At 42.3% G+C, this 22,906-nt stretch overlaps 2 protein-coding genes across 5 annotated transcripts in view; one reads left to right on the top strand and one right to left on the bottom strand.

Moving 5' to 3' along the window:
• The window catches only part of LOC129840703 (zinc finger CCCH domain-containing protein 15-like), a 28,965-nt gene extending 22,805 nt beyond the window's left edge, over positions 1-6,160 (top strand). Inside the window, exon 10 of the mRNA XM_055908788.1 lies at positions 5,902-6,160. Coding sequence (XP_055764763.1) covers positions 5,902-6,074 — 173 coding nt within the window. The 3' untranslated portion in view covers positions 6,075-6,160. The remainder of the gene's footprint in view (positions 1-5,901) is intronic.
• Positions 6,161-14,062: 7,902 nt separating this feature from the next.
• The window catches only part of LOC129840702 (RNA-binding protein 45-like), a 37,259-nt gene continuing 28,415 nt past the window's right edge, over positions 14,063-22,906 (bottom strand). For all 4 annotated transcript variants that reach the window (XR_008757246.1, XR_008757248.1, XR_008757247.1 and 1 more), the window contains 2 exons: positions 18,398-18,562; positions 14,063-18,055 (listed from right to left, as the gene is read on the bottom strand). The gene's annotated coding sequence lies outside the window, so the exon portion shown is untranslated. The remainder of the gene's footprint in view (positions 18,056-18,397; positions 18,563-22,906) is intronic.

The following is a 22,906-nucleotide window of genomic DNA, read 5'->3' as shown; positions in this document are numbered from 1 at the left end:
TCATGGTTAGACAATGTGAAATGTAGCTCAGCTGGTCAGAAAATGTCCTTGCTCCACTTAGACAGTGATCTACTCTTATACATAAATACTCATAAACGTGACTAAAAAATATAGGGTGGACAGGGATTGATAGACAATTTAATTCTTAATACAATTGCGTTATTACATTTTTTAATTTATCCTTACTTTTCAATACAGTTTGCGCCAAGCGAAGCTACGTCAAAAAACATGGCGTCCTAAGCCACTAAAATGTTTCGACAGAAACACGATTTATCATAATAAAAATGTCCTACCTTGAGCTGTTCTTCCATCAGTATCTTGGGCAAAGGATCCTTTCTTGGGAGAAATCGTCTTTTGGTGGAAAGCTGTCCTCTTGCCATGTGGAAATGTCAACTGCGTTCGGGATGAACTGAAAAGCGTGCCCAACTTTTCACATCGTTGCAAAAATAAATGTCCCAAAATCGCACTAAACGGATATAAATTGCTATAAAACGCCTTAAATTAACTACCTTATGATGTTTTTAACTCCTAAAACGAGTGAAAAGATGACCGGAGAAATATAACAGGCTAAACTAACGCTTGGAACAGGTGCGCGCCGGTGTCCTCTAGGCTCATGACGCAGCTCCCAAAGAATGACTAGCTTCAGGGTTTTTTCATTTGTAGGGCCTGTGAACGAGCAATCGACCCCGTTGGAATCGTCATCACGTAAAGGCATCCAGGGGAAGACGTAAGAAGTGTCCGTATAGTCATAGCAACGACAGTGCCCTTTTAAATGACTTCAGAAGAGTGGCCAACATTTCTCAAATCTGACTCCATGTCAGGGAAATTGCTGTAGAATGGGCTCTGTTCCACTTAGAGACAAAATTTCAACTCCTATAGAAACTATAGACTGTTTTCTATCCAATAATAATAATAATATGCATATTGTACGATCAAGGATTTTGTGGGAAGCCGTTTAAAAAATTAGCCAAATTAGCATAAGTAGTCTAAACAGCGCCCCCATGGCTGAGGGCTATCTGAGATTCACTTGTTTCTGTAAAAAGCCGGTAAACTCTGAAATTCGTAGACAGACCTAATGATACAACTACTGACCATCCATGAGATCAAAATTATAGTTTAAGGGACAATCTGTAGTTGGTACATCTACTTTCAGACTTATAAATGAATGATATGTACCCGTTGACTTCTGAAGAATAATACTTATAAACGCCACATGAGCTTAGTTCAGCTGTCGTACCCCATCAGAATCCAAAATATAAGCTTGTCTTACTCCTATGTTTGTAAGCGAAGTAAAACATGGTTAAAATGGCACAAGATGTGACTGACATTTTACAGATGGGTGGAAGAGCAGGTTTGAAGCACTAGGCATCTTGTTATGACATGCATTATCTCAATTAGATCCACAGAATTATACCTAGGAGGAGCAGCTTCTATGAAGGAACTTTGAATGTCCTTTGAGCTAGCTTACAAGCGTGTGTGTGTACAGCGGCACCAGAACTAAAAACACGTCTCGCCTTTTTTGTAATGAATAAATCCAATGTGAAATGTAATAACTAGGCCTATAGTAATCTTTAAGTAGCATTCAAAAAGTTAATCCATTATTTTCTAGCTAATAAAAAACCTCCCGATCTTCTCACGGTTTTAACATCAGTACAGTAGCCTATACTTTGTGCAGGCTCCCTGCCCTTCCCCCTCCAATGACAAATATTTTCAGCTTGTGGGACAAGAAAAAAATGCCTGGAACGTAAAATAATGTTAACCTGTCTGGCAACTCCTCCCACATTCCACTGAAAAGGCAGAGCGCGAAATTCAAAAAATATTTTTGAGAAATATTTAACTTTCACACATTAACACGTCCAATACAGCAAATGAAAGATACACATCTTGTGAATCCAGTCAACATGTCCGATTTTTAAAATGTTTTACAGCGAAAACACCACATATATTTATGTTAGCTCACCACCAAATACAAAAAAGGACAGACATTTTTCACAGCACAGGTAGCATGCACAAAGCCAACCTAACTAACCAAGAACCAACCAAACTAACCAAGAAACAACTTCATCAGATGACAGTCTTATAACATGTTATACAATAAATGTGTTTTGTTCGAAAAATATGCATATTTGAGGCATAAATCAGTTTTACATTGCAGCTACCATCACAGCTACCGTCAGAAATAGCACCGAAGCAGCCAGAGTAATTACAGACACCAACGTCAAATACCTAAATACTCATCATAAAACATTTCTGAAAAATCGATGGTGTACAGCAAATTAAAGAAAAACATCTTGTGAATCCAGCCAATATTTCCCATTTTTTTTAAGTGTTTTACAGCGAAAACACAATATAGCATTATATTAGCTTACTACAATAGCCTACCACACTACCGCATTCATTCATCAAGGCACGTTAGCGATAGCAATAGGCACGTTAGCGATAGCAAATAAACCAGCAAAATATATAAATTTTCACTAACCTTCATAAACCTTCATCAGATGACAGTCCTATAACATCAGGTTATACATACACTTATGTTTTGTTCAAAAATGTGCATATTTAGAGCTGAAATCAGTGGTTATACATTGTGCTAACGTAGCATATTTTTCCCAGAATGTGCGGATATTTTTATGACACTCAACTATTCTGACCAAATAACTATTCATAAACGTTACTAGAAAATACATGTTGTTTAGGAAATGATAGATACACTAGTTCTTAATGCAATCGCCGTGTTAGAATTCTAAAAATAACTTCATTACGACATCCAGCTTAGTTATAGCGAGAGAGTACCCAAAATCTGGGCACAAACTACTATTTCACATGTTCGACAGATATATGAAATAGCATCATAAAATGGATCCTACTTTTGATGATCTTCCATCAGAATGTTGTACAAGGGGTCCTTTGTCCAGAACAATCGTTGTTTGATTTTAGAATGTCCTCTTCTCCAGTCAATTAGCACGGAAAGCTAGCAAAGTAGCGCGAAGCTCTCCTTCCTGAACAAAGGCACACAACGCAACACGCCTAACATCCCGAATAAATTTCAATAATCTAATAAAACTATATTGAAAAAACATACTTTAAGATGATATTGTCACATGTATCAAATAAAATCAAAGCCGGAGATATTAGTCGTCTATAACGACAGCTTTTCAGAAGGCAAAACCAGGTCCCTTCACGCGCGCTCCAGAAAACAGGAAACTGGTGACACGTCATGCCAAGAGATTTTATTCGACCCCGGATCAAGTTATACACTCCATTTCTTCTCTCACTGCCTGTCGACATCTAGTGGAAGACGTATGCAGTGCATGTATACTAATAAATATCACGGACATTTATAGGCATGCCCTAGAACAGAGCATCGATTTCAGATTTTCCACTTCCTGTCAGCAAAATGAGTTCTGTTTTACTCACAGATATAATTCAAACGGTGTTAGAAACTAGAGTGTTTTCTATCCAATAGTAATAATAATATGCATATTGTACGAGCAAGAATTGAGTACGAGGCCGTTTAAATTGGGCACGATTTTTCCCCAAAGTGAAAACAGCGCCCTCTGTCCTCAACAGGTTAACTGATTTCCATGCTTTTTAAAATAACAGTTCTGTCCCGGAGTATGGATCACTTTTGTTCCCGGTTCCAATTCTGTTACACAATTAAATATTTCTGTTCCCTGAAGCGGTTCCAACCCCTGTTTTAAAACTATCATTTTGATATCATGGACGGTCAGTCCTTGCATCCATAGCTCTGTTTATGAATTTGAGTGAATTCTAGCCCCATCCCATAGCTTTTTGCTGAAATGGGCAGGGAGAATGCTTTGTTTCAACTGAGGATTTCCCCTTTAACTTCTTGTGGCTGCAGGGGCAGTATTGAGTAGCTTGGTTGAAAGGTGCACAGAGTAAACGGCCTGCTCCTCAGTCATAGTTGCTCATATATGCTTATTATTATTATTATATCACTCTGAAGTTTCTGAAACTGTTTGAATTATGTCTGTGAGTATAACAGAACTCATATGGCAGGCAAAAACCTGAGAAAAAATCCAAACAGGAAGTGGAAATTATTAGGCTGGTCGATTTGCAACCAAGATCCCATTGAAATCACAGCGAGATATGAATGAGTTTTCACTTCCTACGGCTTCCACTAAATGTCAACAGTCTAGAACTTTGTCTGCCTCTACTGTGAAGGGGGGCCGAATGAGAGAGGAATTAGTCAAGTCTGCCATGACCTGACCATGCACATTCACATAAGAGGGAGCTCTGTTCCATCGCTCATCTGAAGTCAATGTAATTCTCCGGTTGGAACGTTATTCAAGATTTATGTTAACAACATTCTAAAGATTGATTCAATACATCGTTTGACATGTTTCTACTGACTGTTACTGAACTTTTGGACATTTCGTCAGCTTTTAGGGAATGCGCTTCGTGACTTTGGAATTATTTACCAAATGCGCTAACAAAAGTAGCTAATTGTACATAAATAACGGACATTATCGAACAAATCAAGCATTTATTGTGGACCTGGGATTCCTGGGAGTGCATTCTGATGAAGATCATCAAAGGTAAGGAAACATTTATCATGTAATTTCTGGTTTCTGTTGACTCCAACATGGCGGCTAATTTGACTATTGTTCTGAGCGCCGTCTCAGATTATTGCATGGTTATACAAGTTCTACACATGGACTTATAGATATACCTCCCCTTAATGCAACCGCTGTGTCAGATTTCAAAACAGCTTTACGGAAAAAGCAAACCATGCAATAATCTGAGGTCGGCGCTCCGAGCACAATCAAGACAAAAATATATCCGCCATATTGTGCAGTCAACAGAAGTCAGAAATAACATAAACATTCACTTTGATGATCTTCATCAGAATGCACTCCCAGGAATCCCAGTTCCACAATAAATGTTTGTTTTGATCAATAATGTCCATTTATTTCAATTCCTCCTGTTCTAGCGTTCAGTACACTTTCCAGGCAAGTCCAGCGGAAAGTACGGACAAAGTTTAAAAAGTGATGTTACGGTCTGTAAAAACATGACAAACGAAGTATTGAATCAATCTTTAGGATGTTTTTAACATAATTCTTCAATAATGTTCCAACTGGAGAATTCCATTGTCTTCAGAAGTGTGATGGAACAGTGCTCGCTCTCACATGAACGCGCATGGTCAGCGCATGTTCAGCTCATGGCAGACCTTACTCAAACCCCTCTCCTTCGGCCCCACTTCCTTGTCTGATGCTTCTACTGTGTTCTAAAGACTGTTGACATCTAGTAGAAGCCTTAGGAAGTGCAACATTACCAATATCCCACTGTATCTTCAATAGGAGCTGAGTTGAAAATCGACCAACCTCAGATTTCCCACTTCCTGGTTGGATTTTCTCTCAGGTTTTTGCCTGCCATATGAGTTCTGTTATACTCAGACATCATTTAAACAGTTTTAGAAACTTCAGTGTTTTCTATCTAAATCTACTAATAATATGCATATTCTAGCTTTTATGGCTGAGTAGCAGGCCGTTTACTCTGGGCACGCTTTTCATCCGAACGTGAAAATACTGCCCCCTACCCCAAAGAAGTTAAGCGTATAGTGTTTGTTTGAAAGCAATGTAATTGTAAACAATGGCGTAAAACAAGCTTATATTTTGGGTTCTGATGGGGTATTTTGGGTTCTGATGGGGTATAAGTTATATTCTTCAGGAATAAATGGCTATATAAAAGTATTTTTAAGTCCAAAAATGTCCATTCTAATCCCGGATGCCCCTTGAACAAAGTTGAATGACTCCCTTGCCACGTCACCTACCATTGCAATTTCATTTATGGGTCACAGCACAGATTCTGCGTATATATCTGATGCCTTTGACTGAGCAGATGTGATGTTCTGAACCTGTGCCTTGCGCCCTCTCCCAGATGACCAGCTGAACGGGGCTTGTGGAGGTGTGGAGGAGAACGGTCACGATGGGGAAGACGAGACTCTCGACGAAAAGGAAGCCGAGCCCGTGCCTGTTGACGAGAACCTTTTCACTGGCGAGGACCTGGACGAACTGGATGAGGAACTCAACACACTGGACCTGGATGACTGACAATGATGACTTCTAGTAGAACAGTGCCTCGTGGACTATGAATAAGATGACTAAAACAGATTCACAATAAAACATCCTGATGCTCACATCTTGTTACTGCTGCAGTTTCTTTCCCCCCCTCAGTGGTCCTGATTGCTAAGAGAGTGAAAAGGATTTGAGAGGGGGTACAACTCGAACTGTATGGTCTTGAAACTGGTTCATGTGAAATCACCAGTTCTTTGTGGCTGTCCTGAATCCTGTATATTGATGTTGGGTTCTATCGTATGAGCATCCTCCTGACTTGCATAATCTGACATGGTATGGTCTAATAATGCAACTCCTTTCGAGCATGTACAAGGGGGGAGGTGGGTTCTAGTGTAAAAACCCCTGATTGAATTAAGTACAATTCCATATTCATGCAATTATTTTACACTTTTGGAATCTGCATATATTGAGTTTTACAGAATAATGACCCATGACGTTGAGACCTTGGGGAATACATCCTGGGCCCGGTTTCCCGGCAGCGATGGAATTTAGGCTTATGAGTGTTTTTAACAATGCGTCTTTCCTACAACGGCCGACAATGTAATATGGTTTCCCAAAGCACCACACAAAGAGAACGTGTGTCGTTGAGGCATGTGTCGATCTTGATAGGAGCAAAAGAAAGGCAAACGCTGCTCTCGGATCGGCTTTTTCCATTCAAAATTTACCTTAACATTAGAATTATTCCACAATATTGACAACGGATCAGCCACTAGAAAGATCTTACCAATGGCTGCAAATATTAAAGTAGCTTACTCTAATGCTTACCCTATAATGCACTAAATCAAGATTTAGAACTTTGCACACATTAAATATTTAGGCAATTACAGACAGTAGCCTACAATAAGCAAAATAGAACTCAGTTGAATGAACATGACAAAGTATTCAGACCCCTGAACTTGTTCCACATTTTGTTAGTCTTATTCTAAAATGGATTAAGTTGTTTTTTTTTACCTCAATCTACACACAATACTCCATAATGACAAAGCAACATTTTTTATTTTAGCAAATGTATTAAATCAACTTTTACATAAGTATTCAGACCCTTTACTCAGTACTTTGTTGAAGCATCTTTGGCAACTATACAGCCTTGAGCCTTCTTGGGTATGACGCTACAAGCTTGGTACACCTGTATTTGGGGAGTTTTCCCATTATCTGCAGCTCCTCTCAAGCTCTGTCAGGTTGGATGGAGAGCGTCGCTGCATAGCTATTTTCAGGTCTCCAGAGATGTTCAAACGGGTTCAAGTCCGGCCTCTGGCTGAGCCACTCGAGGACATTCAGAGACTTATCCCGAAGCCACTCCTGCGTTGTCTTGCCTGTGAAGGTGTATTTTCACCTCATTCTGAGGTCCTGACTTTTCATCAAGGATCTCTGTACTTTGACCAGTTCATTTTTAACCCGATCCTGACTAGTCTTACAACGGCGCCACAGAATGGGCAGATGAAGCGGCCACCTGGTCAGGCTCCTTAGACGTGCACATTGCCTACCGCTCCCGAGTGTACTACTAGCCAATGTCTAGTCTCTTGACAACAATGAAGTCGAAATTCGAGCAAGGGGTTGCCTTCCAGAGAAACATCAGAGATTGTAACATTCTCTGTTTCACAGAAACATGGCTCTCCCGGGATATGTTGTCGGAATCGGTTCAGCCACCGGACTTCTCCATGCATCGCGCCGACAGAGAATCACCTCTGGGAAGAGGAAGGGCGGGGGGTGTATGCTTCATGATTAACGACTCATGGTGTAATCATAACCGCAAACAGGAACTCAAGTCCTGCTCATCCAACCTAGAATTCCTTAGTCAAATGCCGGCCATTTTACCTACCAAGATAATTCTCGTCAGTTTTATAGTCAGCTGTGTACATTCCTCTTCAAGCAGACACCAAAACGGCCGTCAAGGAACTTCACTGGACTATATGCAAACTGGAAACCATATATCCCGAGGCTGCATTTATTGTAGCTCGGGATTTTAACAAAGCAAATATGAGGACAAGGCTACCTAAATCCTACCAGCATAACAATTGCGCTACGTGCATCGGCAATATCCTCGACCACAGCTACTCTAACTTCCACGATGCATACAAAGCCCTCCCCTGCCCTCCGTTCGGAAAATCCGACCACGGCGCCATCTTGTTCCTACCGTCTTATAGGCGGAAACTCAAACAGGATGTACCAGTGACGAGAACCATTCAATACTGGTCCAACCAGTCGGAAACCACGCTTCAAGATTGTTTTGATCACGCGGACTGGAATATGTTCCGATCAGCCTCAGAGAACAACATCGACCTATACACTGACTTGGTTAGTGCGTTTTATAAATGAGTGCATTGGAGATGTCGTACCCACTCTGATAAAACCTACCCTAGCACAGCTTGTGGGCTGTCGCATAATTCTATGGCACATTATTTAAGTGTCAGCCATTGTTGCCATTAATGCTAGCTAGTGCTAGTTTGACCACCAGAGGGCATCTTTGAGAAGCATTTGACTGTTTTTAATATTGGCTGTATTAGAGAATTTAAAACGTTTTTTGTAAGAACATAGTAAATGGGATAAATTTTAAGAAAATTTGCTGAATTAATTTGATTAATATTATGGTGTTTCAATTCCAAGAAGAACGAAAAATGAAACCCTCAGTGTTTCCGTTAGGAAAACATGATGCTGTACAATGTGACCGATTGGGAGGAGGCTACTAAGTGACTGCGAGTGAAGAGCAAAATGATCCTAACATTTCCACACCCTAATTGTAGGCTTACCAGTTCCCAAACGGAGATTCAGTGAAAGTAAAAATGTCATTGATTTTATCAAGACCAGTCCCCATTCTTGTCTCAGAGCAGCGCGAAAGGGTGCTGAAATAGTTGACAACACGCAGGTAGGCTATTTCTTCAAATCCTTTTATAACAATTGGATGACCTTTTTGACGTGGCTCCCATTTTGGCTGTAGTGTTTGTTGCGCGTTCCGGTGAGGGCGTGCACTTCATTATTAATCTCTGGTAATGGTCTCCGGTATTCTCCGTCTTAAATTTTATTTACATATTAGGGTACCTGAAGATTGATTAGGAACGTTGTTTGATATGTTTGGAAGAAGTTTATTGTTAACTTACTGGATTCATTTGTATGCATTTTGAACGAGGGAAACCGGTGGATTACTAAAACTGACTTTTTAGGGATATAAAGGACTATCGAACAAAAGGACAATTTGTTATGTAGCTGGTGACCCTTGTGATTACAACCAGATGAAGATCTTCAAAGTTATTTATTTTATTGCTATTTCTGACTTTTGTGACGCCTCTGATTGGTTGGAAATGTGTGCGGGGCGCTGTCCTCAGATAATCGCATGGTGTGCTTTCGCCGTAAAGCCTTTTTGAAATCGGACAATCTGGCAGCGGCTGGATTAACAAGAAGTTAAGCTTTTAACTGATGTTTAACATTTGTATTTTCATGAATGTTTAATATTACGATTTTTGTCATTTGAATTTCGCGCTCTGCAATTTCACCGGATGTTGGCCAGGTGGGACGGTAGCGTCCAAATGATCCGCAAGAAGTTAAGTCCTTAGTAATTTGGATACCAAGGAACGATCCACTGAAGCCCTGCCGATGTGGATTTCTTTCCTGGCATCCACAATCACCTCCTTGGTCTTTCTGACGTTGATGGAGAGGTTGTCCAGGCACCACACTACCAGGTCACTGACCTCCCTGTTATAGGCATTATAGGCAATTAGCAAGACACCCCCAATAAAGGAGTGATTCTGCAGGTGGTGACCACAGACCACTTCTCAGTTTCTATGCTTCCTGGCTGATGTTTTGGTCACTTTTGAATGCTGGCGGTGCTTTCACTCTAGTGGTAGCATGAGACGGAGTCTACAACCCACACAAGTGGCTGAGGTAGTGCAGCTCATCCAGGATGGCACATCAATGCGAGCTGTGGCAAGAAGTTTTGCTGTGTCTGTCAGCGTAGTGTCCAGAGCATGGAGGCGCTACCAGGAGACAGGCCAGTACATCAGGAGATGTGGAGGAGGCCGTAGGAGGGCAACAACCCAGCAGCAGGACTGCTACCTCCGCCTTTGTGCAAGGAGGAGCACTGCCAGAGCCCTGCAAAATTACCTCCAGCAGGTCGCAAATGTGCATATTCCATTTGCACAACAGCATGTGAAATTTATTGTCAATCAGTGTTGCTTCCTAAGTGGACAGTTTGATTTCACAGAAGTGTGATTGACTTGGAGTTACATTGTGTTGTTTAAGTGTTCCCTTTATTTTTTTGAGCAGTGTATAAACACCATGGGACCACGCAGCCGTCATACCGCTCAGGAAGGAGACGCGTTCTGTCTCCTAGAGATGAACGTACTTGGTGCGAAAAGTTCAAATCAATCCTAGAACAACAGCAATGGACCTTGTGAAGATGCTGGAGGAAACCGGTACGAAAGTATCTATATCCACAGTAAAACGAGTCCTATATCGACATAACCCGAAAGACCGCTCAGCAAGGAAGAAGCCACTGCTCCAAAACCGCCATAAAAAAGCAAGACTACGGTTTGCAACTACACATGGGGACAAAGATTGTACTTTTTGGAGAAATTACCTCTGGTCTGATGAAATAAAATATAACTGATTGGCCATAATGACCATCATGTTAAGGGGAGAAAGGGGGAGGCTTGCAAAACCCCATTGGCTACAGGTTATCTACAAGTCTCTGCTAGGTAAAGCACCGCCTTATCTCAGCTCACTGGTCACCATAGCAGCACCTACTCGTAGCACGCGCTCCAGCAGGTATATCTCACTGGCCACCCCCAAAGCCAATTCCTCCTTTGGTCGTCTTTCCTTCCAGTTCTCTGCTGCCAATGACTGGAACGAACTGCAAAAATCTCTGAAGCTGGAAACACTTACCTCCCTCACTAGCTTTAAGCACCAGCTGTCAGAGCAGCTCACAGATTACTGCACCTGTACATAGCCATCTATAATTTAGCCCAAACAACTACCTCTTTCCCTACTTTATTTAGCTCCTATGCACCCCATTATTTCTACTTTGCACATTCTTCCACTGCAAATCAACCATTCCAGTGTTTTACTTGCTATATTGTATTTACCTCACCACTGTGGCCTTTTTTGCCTTCGTTATCTCACCTCATTTGCTCACATTGTACATAGACCTACTGTATTATTGACTGTATGTTGTGTTTATTCCATGTGTAACTCTGTGTTGTATGTGTCAAATTGCTGTGCTTTATCTTGGCCAGGTCGCAGTTGCAAATGAGAACTTGTTCTTAACTAGCCTACCTGGTTAAATAAATAAAAGATGCGAGGGAAGGAGAAGGGACTCATAGGCCTGAGAGATAATATTCCTAAATGTGTTACAAATCATTGTATCATTCATCAGGAAGCACTTGTAGCTAAACTCTAAGACTATGACTTACAGAATGTGATGCAGCAAGTCGTGTGCGTGGTGAACATTATTAGGAGGGCACTGGATCACCGGCAATTCCGCGAGTTGCTGGAGAAATACCAGAAAGAATACGGCGACTTGATATTTCAGTGAGGTGAGAGCTGTCTTGTGGCAGAGATTTGGAAAGATTTCTCTCGCTCTCCCAGAAATCTGTGAATTTGTTGCAAGTAAGGTGAGAGGAGCCAGAGCTGAATGATCCACAGTGTATATTAAAGCTGGAATTTTTAACTGACATCACCTGCCACCTGCACACGGTGAATCTCCAGCTCATAGGGAGAGCTAAAACTCTGGGGGAAATGCTGTGTGGTCACAGCATTTCAAAATAAAATCACACGGTTCATACCTGACAGTTTGTTCATTTCCCAAAATTAAGAGCAGTCACCACATCTAAACCAGACACACTGCAACATTTTAGCTATGATGCATTTGTGCATGTGTTGGAGAGTTTGAGTCAAGATTCAAGGATATTTTAACTTAATTGAGAACCCCTTTCCTGTACCATCTCTGAACCCCTGACTGTGCTGGAATAGAGAGTGAGATAGTGGAGCATTTCGCTACACTCGCATTAACATCTGCTAACCATGTGTTTGTGACCAATAAAATTTGATTTGGAGCTGCAGGCAAATGACACATTGCAAGGTCCATAGGCGCATAGACACAGCTTGGCTAAATTGTAACTGTAAAGCACATATTGGGCTCAACCAGGACTGTTACTTTTGTAAATTAATTATGACATTTTAAGAATGTGATTTGGGGGGAAAAAAATGACAAATGCAGAACGGTGGTAAATGCCTATAAGCAGCTTGGGGAGGATAATTTTTTCAGATTTAATCACGTAATATTAGGCCTACTGATTATTTCTCACAATCTACTTGGGTGCTAGTCATTGACAGCCTGTGAGCTACAGGACATGCAGTTTGGTGCAACCTTAGGTAGGCTACAGCAAAGCCTTATCAGAAATGCCCGTGTGCTCCAGGGCAAGGTGAAATGATGAATTCGCTCGTGGTGAACGCAGCTCAAATTATATGAAACATCATTGGTCAACAATACAAATGTAACAGCACAACACAATAGATATAGAGAAACTCAATTATCGGCTATGAAAATCCAACTGACATCTACTCCTGAGGTGCTGACCTGTTGCACCCTTGACAACTACTGTGATTATTATTATTTGACCCTGCTGGTCATCTATGAACATTTGAACATCTTGGCCATGTTCTGTTATAATCTCCACCAGGGACAGCCAGAAGAGGACTGACCACCCCTCATAGCCTAGTTCCTCTCTAGGTTTCTTCCTATGTTCTGGCCTTTCTAGGGAGTTTTTCCTAGCCACCGGGCTTCTATACCTGCATTGGTTGCTGTTTGGGGTTTTAGGCTGGGTTTCTGTACAGCACTTTGTGACAGCTGATGTAAGAAGGGCTTTATAATTAAATTTGATTTGATATTTTATTTTGCAGGTGCCTTTTCATTTTAAACACCAGTGATGCATATAGCGCTTTCTAACATCACTGAACCAAAACAGTGGAATGTGAGAGCAAAGGAAAACTTTTAAGTGATCAAAAACATTCATCTTAAAATACAATTTGTTTATTATATAATCTATAAAATGTACTTTTAGACTTAGCTCAAAACAATCATTAAAAATGACAAATTATTAAGCTGTTCTGTTTCCTCCATTGGTCAGATAGTCTCAAAGCAGCAATATGTAACTTTTGGGCAACCCAACCAAATTCACATAGAAATGTGAGTTATAGATCTGTCATTCTCATTGACAGCAAGCCTAAGAAGCAGTATATCTGTTTTATGTGTGCTATTTCTATGCTTCTCATGCACTACTTCAGTGTATCATTTCTGGTTTTGTACACCAGCTGAAAATACAATATTTGGGGTTATTGGAAAGATATTTCCCAGCAGTTTGGATGGTATGATTCTCTACATTGTTCGTTTTGTCAAACTTAAATTAGGCAAAATATAATTTTAACAACCAGGAAATGGCAGAGCAATTTCTGCATATTGCACCCTTAAACAATACATATAGAGCTGTAAGCAAAGAACCGTGATTCAAATTCCTGCCGTTGGCCAGTCCAGTGTTGTGATTGGCTATGAAGAGCCTTCCGTTTGCGTGCCTTCAAAATGATGCACTACAGAGCTGTCTGTTTAGCTTGCTAGCAGACTTGAACAGTAAGCACCGAACTACTAGGTACACACAGGAAGGAATTTAAAATAAATATGATACCTTGAGTGGAATATACTTGTTAAAGTTAGCTAGCTAATTACTGGTTAGCCAACATTAATCTGTAAAACGAAAAGCAATCAGCTCTAGCAAACGCCATAAAACAAGTCCACTAATTGAAGGCAGGATCCAATATTTAGGGTATTAATCCCAAGGGGAGACACTCAGCACATGGGGAATTTGAATATGAAGACACAAAGGGGAGAATCTGCAACCTGCTACAGTTCATACAATACATAACCAGTCCCAAATAATAGAATGTAAACTGACATGAATACTAAATCAGCTAAACTCAGGTTAACATGTCAGAATCAGCTTTATTTCGACAAATCCATTTGCATGTACAGGAATGTGACTCTGAAATGGTGTTGGCAGACCAAATATAGATGCAGATCCACAGTGTATATACAATGAACACTAAACTAAAAACGTTAAGCTACAATACATAAATGATGCATGTAAGAGATGCGAAGAGTGCAAGGTACATAGTCTGTGGATGAGAGGATGATCCGTGGACCAGGTGGCCAGTTGGTGAGGGCCACGGCGCTGGGGAAGAAACTGTTCAGGTGGCGGGAGGTTTTGGTCGTGATTGACCTGAACCATTTGCCAGAGGGGAGCCTTTGGAAGAGGGGATGGAAGGGGTCGGCGATGATCTTTCCTGCACGCTTCCATGCCCTGCAGGACCTCGATGGAGGGCAGGCGGCAGCCAAGGAACCTCTCAGAAGACCAGACACTCCGTTGCAGTGATCGAGGATGTGAGGAAGGATTCGACGGTCGTTTACAACTGAATCAGTACATACAACATTCAAAAGAAGGACTGAGGACAAAACACCATGCATTCACTGAGGAAAACAGATTTGTTTTATAGTAATTGTCTCACGGTGAACTACCATTGTTTATCAATTGCACCCCAGGTAATCTTAGGTTTTATTACATAGTCGGGAGGAACTACTGAATATAATAGCAACGTCAACTCACCATCATTACGACCAGGAATATGACTTTCCCGAAGCGGATCCTGTGTTTTGCATTCCACCCAGGACAATGGATCTGATCCCAGCCGGCGAACCTAAACAACGTCGCCGTAAAAGGGGCAAACGAAGCGGTCTTCTGGTCAGGCTCCGGAGACGGGCACATCGCGCACCACTCCCTAGCATACTACTCGCCAATGTCCAGTCTCTTGACAACAAGAGAGCAAGAGTTGCCTTCCAGAGAGACATCAGAGACTAACGTTCTTTGCTTCACGGAAACATGGCTCACTCGAGAGACGCTATCGGAGTCGGTGCAGCCAGCTGGTTTCTTCACGCATCGCGCCGACAGAAACAAGCATCTTTAAGGTAAGAAGAGGGGCGGGGGGGTATGCCTTATGATTAACGAGACGTGGTGTGATCATAACAACATACAGGAACTCAAGTCCTTCTGCTCACCTGACTTAGAATTCCTCACATTCAAATGTCGACCGCATTATCTAAGGGAAATCTCTTCGATTATAATCACAGCCGTATATATTCCCCAATCAGACACATTGATGGCCCTGAACGAACTTTATTTGACTATGTAAACTGGAAACCACATATTCTGAGGCGGCATTCATTGTAGCTGAGGATTTTAACAAGGCTAATCTGAAAACAAGACTCCCTAAATTCTATCAGCATATCGATTGCGCAACCAGGGCTGGTAAAACCCTGGATCATTGTTATTCTAACTTCCACGACGCATATAAGGCCCTCCCCCGCCCTCCTTTCGGAAAAGCTGACCACGACTCCATTTTGTTGCTTCCAGCCTACAGACAGAAACTAAAACAAGAAGCTCCCGCGCTCAGGCCTGTTCAACGCTGGTCCGGCCAATCTGATTCCATGCTTCAAGACTGCTTCGATCACGTGGATTGGGATATGTTCCGCATTGCGTCCAACAACAACATTGACGAATACGCTGATTCGGTGAGCGAGTTCATTAGAAAGTGCATCGGCGATGTCGTACCCACAACAATTAAAACATTCCCAAACCAGAAACTGTGGATTGATGGCAGCATTCGCACGAAACTGAACGCGCCAACTACTGATTTTAACCAGGGCAAGGTGACCGGAAACATGACCAAATACAAACAGTGTAGCTATTCCCTCCGCAAGGCAATCAAACAAGCTAAGCGTCAGTATAGAGACAAAGTAGAGTTGCAATTCAACGGCTCAGACACAAGAGGTATGTGGCAGGGTCTACAGTCAATCACGGATTACAAAAAGAAAACCAGCCCCGTCGTGGACCAGGATGTCTTGCTCCCAGACAGACTAAATAACTTCCTTGCTCGCTTTGAGGACAATACAGTGCCACTGACACGGCCCGCTACCAAAACCTGCGGACTCTCCTTCTGCAGCCGACGTGAGTAAAACATTTAAACGTGTTAACCCTTGCAAGGCTGCATCCCCAGCCGCATCCTCAGAGCATGCGCAGACCAGCTGGCTGGTGTGTTTACGGACATATTTAATCAATCCTTATCCCAGTCTGCTGTTCCCAGATGCTTCAAGAGGGCCACCATTGTTCCTGTTCCCAAGAAAGCTAAGGTAACTGAGCTAAACGACTACCGCCCCGTAGCACTCACTTCCGTCATCATGAAGTGCTTTGAGAGACTAATCAAGGACCATATCACCTTCACCCTACCTGACACCCTAGACCCACTCCAATTTGCTTACCGCCCCAAAAGGTCCACAGACGACACAACCACACTGCACACTGCCCTAACCCATCTGGACAAGAGGAATACCTATGTGAGAATGCTGTTCATCGACTACAGCTCAGCATTTAACACCATAGTAACCTCCAAACTCGTCATCAAGCTCGAGACCCTGGGTCTCGACCCCGCCCTGTGCAACCGGGTACTGGACATCCTGACGGGCCGTCCCCAGGTGGTGAGGGTAGGTAACAACATCTCCACCCTCGCTTATCCTCAACACTGGGGCCCCACAAGGGTGCATTCTGAGCCCTCTCCTGTACTCCCTGTTCACCCACGACTGCGTGGCCATGCACGCCTCCAACTCAATCATCAAGTTTGCGGACGACACTACAGTGGTAGGCTTGATTACCAACAACGACGAGACGGCCTACAGGGAGGAGGTGAGGGCCCTCGGAGTGTGGTGTCAGGAAAATAACCTCACACTCAACGTCAACAAAACAAAGGAGATGATTGGGGACTTCAGGAAACAGCAGAGGGAGCACCCCCCCTATCCACATCGACGGGACAGTAGTGGAGAGGGTAGTAAGTTTTAAGTTCCTCGGCGTACACATCACGGACAAACTGAATTGGTCCACCCACACAGACAGCGTTGTGAAGAAGGTGCAGCAGCGCCTCTTCAACCTCAGGAGGCTGAAGAAAATCGGCTTGTCACCAACAGCACTCACAAACTTCTACAGATGCACAATCGAGAGCATCCTGTCGGGCTGTATCACCGCCTGGTACGGCAACTGCTTCGCCCACAACCGTAAGGCTCTCCAGAGGGTAGTGAGGTCTGCACAACGCATCACTGGGGGCAAACTACCTGCCCTCCAGGACACCTACACCACCCGATGTCACAGGAAGGCCATAAAGATAATCAAGGACAACAACCACCCGAGCCACTGCCTGTTCACCCCGCTATCATCCAGAAGGCGAGGTCAGTACAGGTGCATCAAAGCAGGGACCGAGAGACTGAAAAACAGCTTCTATCTCAAGCCCATCAGACTGTTAAACAGCCACCACTAACAGCGAGTGGCTGCTGCCAACATACTGACTCAACTCCAGCTCACTTTAATAATGGAAATTGATCAAAAATGTATCACTAGCCACTTTAAACAATGCCACTTAATATACTGTACTCTGCCATCTTTATATAATACATGTATCACTAGCCAATTTAAACTATGCACTTTTATGTTTACATACCCTACATTACTCATCTCATGTGTATATACTGTACTCGATACCATCTACTGCATCTTGCCTATGCCATTCTGTACCATCACTCATTCATATATCTTTATGTACATATTCTTTATCCCTTTACACTTGTGTGTATAAGGTAGTAGTTGTGGAATTGTTAGGTTAGATTACTCGTTGGTTATTAATGCATTGTCGGAACTAGAAGCACAAGCATTTCGCATTAACATCTGCTAACCATGTGTATGTGACAAATAAAATTTGATTTGATTTGAAAACCAATCTCAATTTGGCATTGGAAGTTTTATTGAAGTCATTAATACAGGATTCAAATCACATCGGGAGTCTCATCAGATCAGACGTTATCAGCAAGCCAGATCAATCTGTTGAAAGAGCACAAGCAGAACAAAGATATAAGTGCAAACAGATACAATTAATCTCTGCTCAACTCCTCACTTGCATCCTTCTCAAAACCCATTGGAGGTCTGAGGCGAGGAGACGGGTCGTCTCCTCCAATGGTGTTTTAGGAGGCGCAATGGTCCATCAATAGCTCTGTCTATGAAGTTGGTTACATTTCTCCAGCCCCATCCCTCAGCTTTTCACCAACATGGCAGCGGGGAGTTTGCTTTGTTATTGCTTCAACTGCTAATTGCCACTTTAAGAAACACAAATGAGCATACATGTATGTTTAAGCATTCACAACTGTTGGGAGTGCGGTGCCATACCTTTAGCACCCAGGTGCAGCAGAGCTGACACACTAAAGATGAAGTTGTGGCAGATGTCTTGACCACTCTCTGGCTGTTCTCCAGATAACAGTAGCGCTAGAAGCTGTCCCAGGCATTGTTTGTAGCAACGTCACCTCCCTCAGAACCAGTGAAGATCTCCAGGTTCTTACAACGGCATCAGCATAATTTATAAAGAGAGCAGAACAATACAAGAGATATTATAGATTTAGTAGGAGTTCAAACTTAAAGTCCTTGTACAATCCATAGACATTGGTAAAAAGGTAACCAAAAACTGGAGTTTGAGGAATGTGGAGGGATACATACAGTGCATTCGGGAAATATTCAGACCCCTTAACTTTTTCCACAAATTGTTACGTTACAGCCTTATTCTAAAATGTATTAAATATTTTTTGCCCCCTCATCAATCCACACACAATACCCCATACTGACAAAGTGAAAACAGGTTTAGAAATTTTAGCAAATGTATTATAAATAAACAGAAATACCTTATTTACATAAGTATTCAAACCCTTTGCTATGAGACTCAAAATTGAGCTCAGGTGCAACCGGTTTCCATTGATCATCATTGAGATGTTTCTACAACTTGGGAGTCCACCTGTGGTAAATTAAATTGATTGGACATGATTTGGAAAGACCTGTCTATATAAAGTTACACAATTGACAGTGCATGTCAGAGAAAATACCAAGTGATGAGGTCAAAGGAATTGTCCATAGGGCTTCGAGACAGGATTGTGTCGAGGCACAGATCCGGGGAAGGGTACCAAAACATTTCTGGAGCATTGAAGGTCCCAAAAACACAGTGGCTTCAACAATTCTTAAATGGAAGTAGTTTGGAACTTCCAAGACTCTTCCTAGGGCCAAACTGAGCAATCGGGGGGTGACCAAGAACCCGATGGTCACTGACAGAGCTCTAGAGTTCCTCTGTTGATGGGAGAACCTTCCAGAAGGACAACCATCTCTGCAGCACTACACATACACAGTCAACTTAGTGTATGTACATTTCTGACCCACTGGAATTGTGATACAGTGAATTATAAGTAAAATAATGTCTGTAAAAAATTGTTGGAAAAATGACTTGTGTCATGCAGAGTAGATGTCCTAAACGACTAGCCAAAACTATAGTTTGTTAACAAGAAATGTGTGGAGTGGTTGAAAAACTAGTTTCAATGACTCCAACCTAAGTGTATTTAAACTTCCGACTTCAACTGTATGTATGTATGTATGTACACTGCTCAAAAAAATAAAGGAAAAACTAAAATAACACATCCTAGATCTGAATGAATGAAATATTCTTATTAAATAGTTTTTTCTTTACATAGTTGAATGTGCTGACAACAAAATCACACAAAAATTATCAATGGAAATCAAATTTATCAACCCATGGAGGTCTGGATTTGGAGTCACACTCAAAATTAAAGTGGAAAACCACACTACAGGCTGATCCAACTTTGATGTAATGTCCTTAAAACAAGTCAAAATGAGGCTCAGTAGTGTGTGTGGCCTCCACGTGCCTGTATGACCTCCCTACAACGCCTGGGCATGCTCCTGATGAGGTGGCGGATGGTCTCCTGAGGCATCTCCTTCCAGACCTGGACTAAAGCATCCGCCAACTCCTGGACAGTCTGTGGTGCAACGTGGCGTTGGTGGATGGAGCGAGACATGATGTCCCAGATGTGCTCAATTGGATTCAGGTCTGGGGAACGGGCGGGCCAGTCCATAGCATCAATGCCTTCCTCTTGCAGGAACTGCTGACACTCCAGCCACATGAGGTCTAGCATTAGGAGGAACCCAGGGCCAACCGCACCAGCATATTGTCTCACAAGGGGTCTGAGGATCTCATCTCGGTACCTAATGGCAGTCAGGCTACCTCTGGCGAGCACATGGAGGGCTGTGCGGCCCCCCGAAGAAATGCCACCCCACACCATGACTGACCCACCACCAAACCGGTCATGCTGGAGGATGTTGCAGGCAGCAGAACGTTCTCCACGGCGTCTCCAGACTCTGTCACGTCTGTCACGTGCTCAGTGTGAACCTGCTTTCATCTGTGAAGAGCACAGGGCGCCAGTGGCGAATTTGCCAATCTTGGTGTTCTCTGGCAAATGCCAAACGTCCTGCACGGTGTTGGGCTGTAAGCACAACCCACACCTGTGGACGTCGGGCCCTCATACCACCCTCATGGGGTCTGTTTCTGACCGTTTGAGCAGACACATGCACATTTGTGGCCTGCTGGAGGTCATTTTGCAGGGCTCTGGCAGTGCTCCTCCTGCTCAAAGGCGGAGGTAGCGGTCCTGCTGCTGGGTTGTTGCCCTCCTACGGCCTCCTCCACGTCTCCTGATGTACTGGCCTGTCTCCTGGTAGCGCCTCCATGCTCTGGACACTACGCTGACAGACACAGCAAACCTTCTTGCCACAGCTCGCATTGATGTGCCATCCTGGATGAGCTGCACTACCTGAGCCACTTGTGTGGGTTGTAGACTCCGTCTCATGCTACCACTAGAGTGAAAGCACCGCCAGCATTCAAAAGTGACCAAAACATCAGCCAGGAAGCATAGGAACTGAGAAGTGGTCTGTGGTCACCACCTGCAGAACCACTCCTTTATTGGGGGTGTCTTGCTAATTGCCTATCATTTCCACCTGTTGTCTATTCCATTTGCACAACAGCATGTGAAATTTATTGTCAATCAGTGTTGCTTCCTAAGTGGACAGTTTGATTTCACAGAAGTGTGATTGACTTGGAGTTACATTGTGTTGTTTAAGTGTTCCCTTTATTTTTTTGAGCAGTATATATAGATATATATATATATATATATATATTCAGAACCATAACCCTGTAATGCTTAGAGAAGATCTAATGTCAAGTGTTATTGAAGTGTTGTGGTTGCAGGTTCTTGGGGACCTGAATATTGACTGGTTTTCATCAAGCTGTCCGCTCAAGAGGAAGCTTCCTGCTGTAACCAGTGCCTGTAATCTGGTTCAGGTTATTAATCAATCTACCAGAGTGTTTACAAACACTACAGGAACAAGATCATCCACATGTATCAATCACATTTTTACTAATGCTGTAGAACTTTGTTCTGAAGCTATATCCATACACATTGGATGCAGTGATCATAATGTAGTGGCTATATCCAGGAAAGCTAAAGGTCCAACAGCTGGGCCTAAAATAGTATATAAGAGATCATACAAAAGATTTTGCTGTGACTTATGTGGAATATTTGTTGGTCTGATGTGATTAATGAGGAGCATCCAGACACTGCACTTGATGAATTTATGAAATTGCTTCATCCAATTATTTGTAAACATGCACCTGTTAAGAGACTGTTAGAACTGTTAAGGCTCCATGGATTGATGAGGAATTGAAAAATGTGAGTACTTTAACTTCTTCGGGAGACTGGTTTTTGTTCGGAATTTCAGATGACTGACGTACAAAAAGTAAACTGCCTGTTATTCAGGCTCAAAAGCTAGGATATGCATATAATTGGTAGCATTGGATAGAAAACCCTCTGACGTTTCTAAAACTGTTAAAATAATGTCTGAGTATAACAGAACTGATATAGCAGGCGAAAACCCGAGGAGAATCCACCCTAAATATTTTTGGGTGAGATCACAGGCCATTTCAATGCCAGCCTATAGGAAATTCAAAATAATACCTCCCAGATTGCAGTTCCTATGGCTTCCACTAGATGTCCGTCTTTAGAAAGGGTTTCAGGCTTTTTTTGGGAAAAATTAACAAGTATTTGTAGTTTTTCCAAGGTGTTCCCCATTGGAAAAATAGTCTTGTGCGCACGTGAAAGAGAGCGGGCTCTTCGTTATTTATCTTTCTTTATCTTATTTTATCGCTATTTGGGATTTTTTTATGCCTGTGCTGGTTTGGAAAAGTATTTTGGCGTGGGGCGCTGTCCTCAGAAGATCAAATGCTATGCTTTCGCCGTAAGGCCTTTTTTTTTTTTTTTTTATCTGCCAACGCTGTTGGATTAACAAGAAGTTAAGGTTTGAAATTATGTATGACACTTGTATTTTCATGAATGTTTAATATTACAATTTTTGTATTTCGCGCTCTGCAATTTCACCGGATGTTGTCGTGGTGGAATGCTAGCGGGACACTGATCTAAAAGAGGTTAAATGAAATTATGGGCAGAAAGACAAATTCAACTCCATCTTAAATCGAATCAGATGTCTTATTCATCACAAAATTAATTATTTTAATGATTATTTCATTGGCACAGTTGGCAAACTTAGGCAGGAAATGCCCATGACAAACAGTGAGCAATTATATTCATGCATTAAAAAAACAAATAATGAAATAAAAGCAGTGCAAATTTGAATTTTGTAAAGTTAGCGTGGGAGAGGTGGAAAAATTATTGTTAACGATCAATAATGACAAACCTCCTGGCATTGACAACTTAGATGGAAAGCAATCTGAGCATAGAGGAAAGTCTTTGTCCTCAGGCATGGAGGGAAACCAAAGTAATCCCGCTACCCAAGTGG

This window comes from Salvelinus fontinalis, chromosome 41, assembly GCF_029448725.1.
Source record: "Salvelinus fontinalis isolate EN_2023a chromosome 41, ASM2944872v1, whole genome shotgun sequence".
Classification (NCBI taxonomy): Eukaryota; Metazoa; Chordata; class Actinopteri; order Salmoniformes; family Salmonidae; genus Salvelinus; species Salvelinus fontinalis.
Note: the sequence above shows the minus strand (reverse complement) of the source record. Positions and strands in the feature narration are given on the sequence as shown.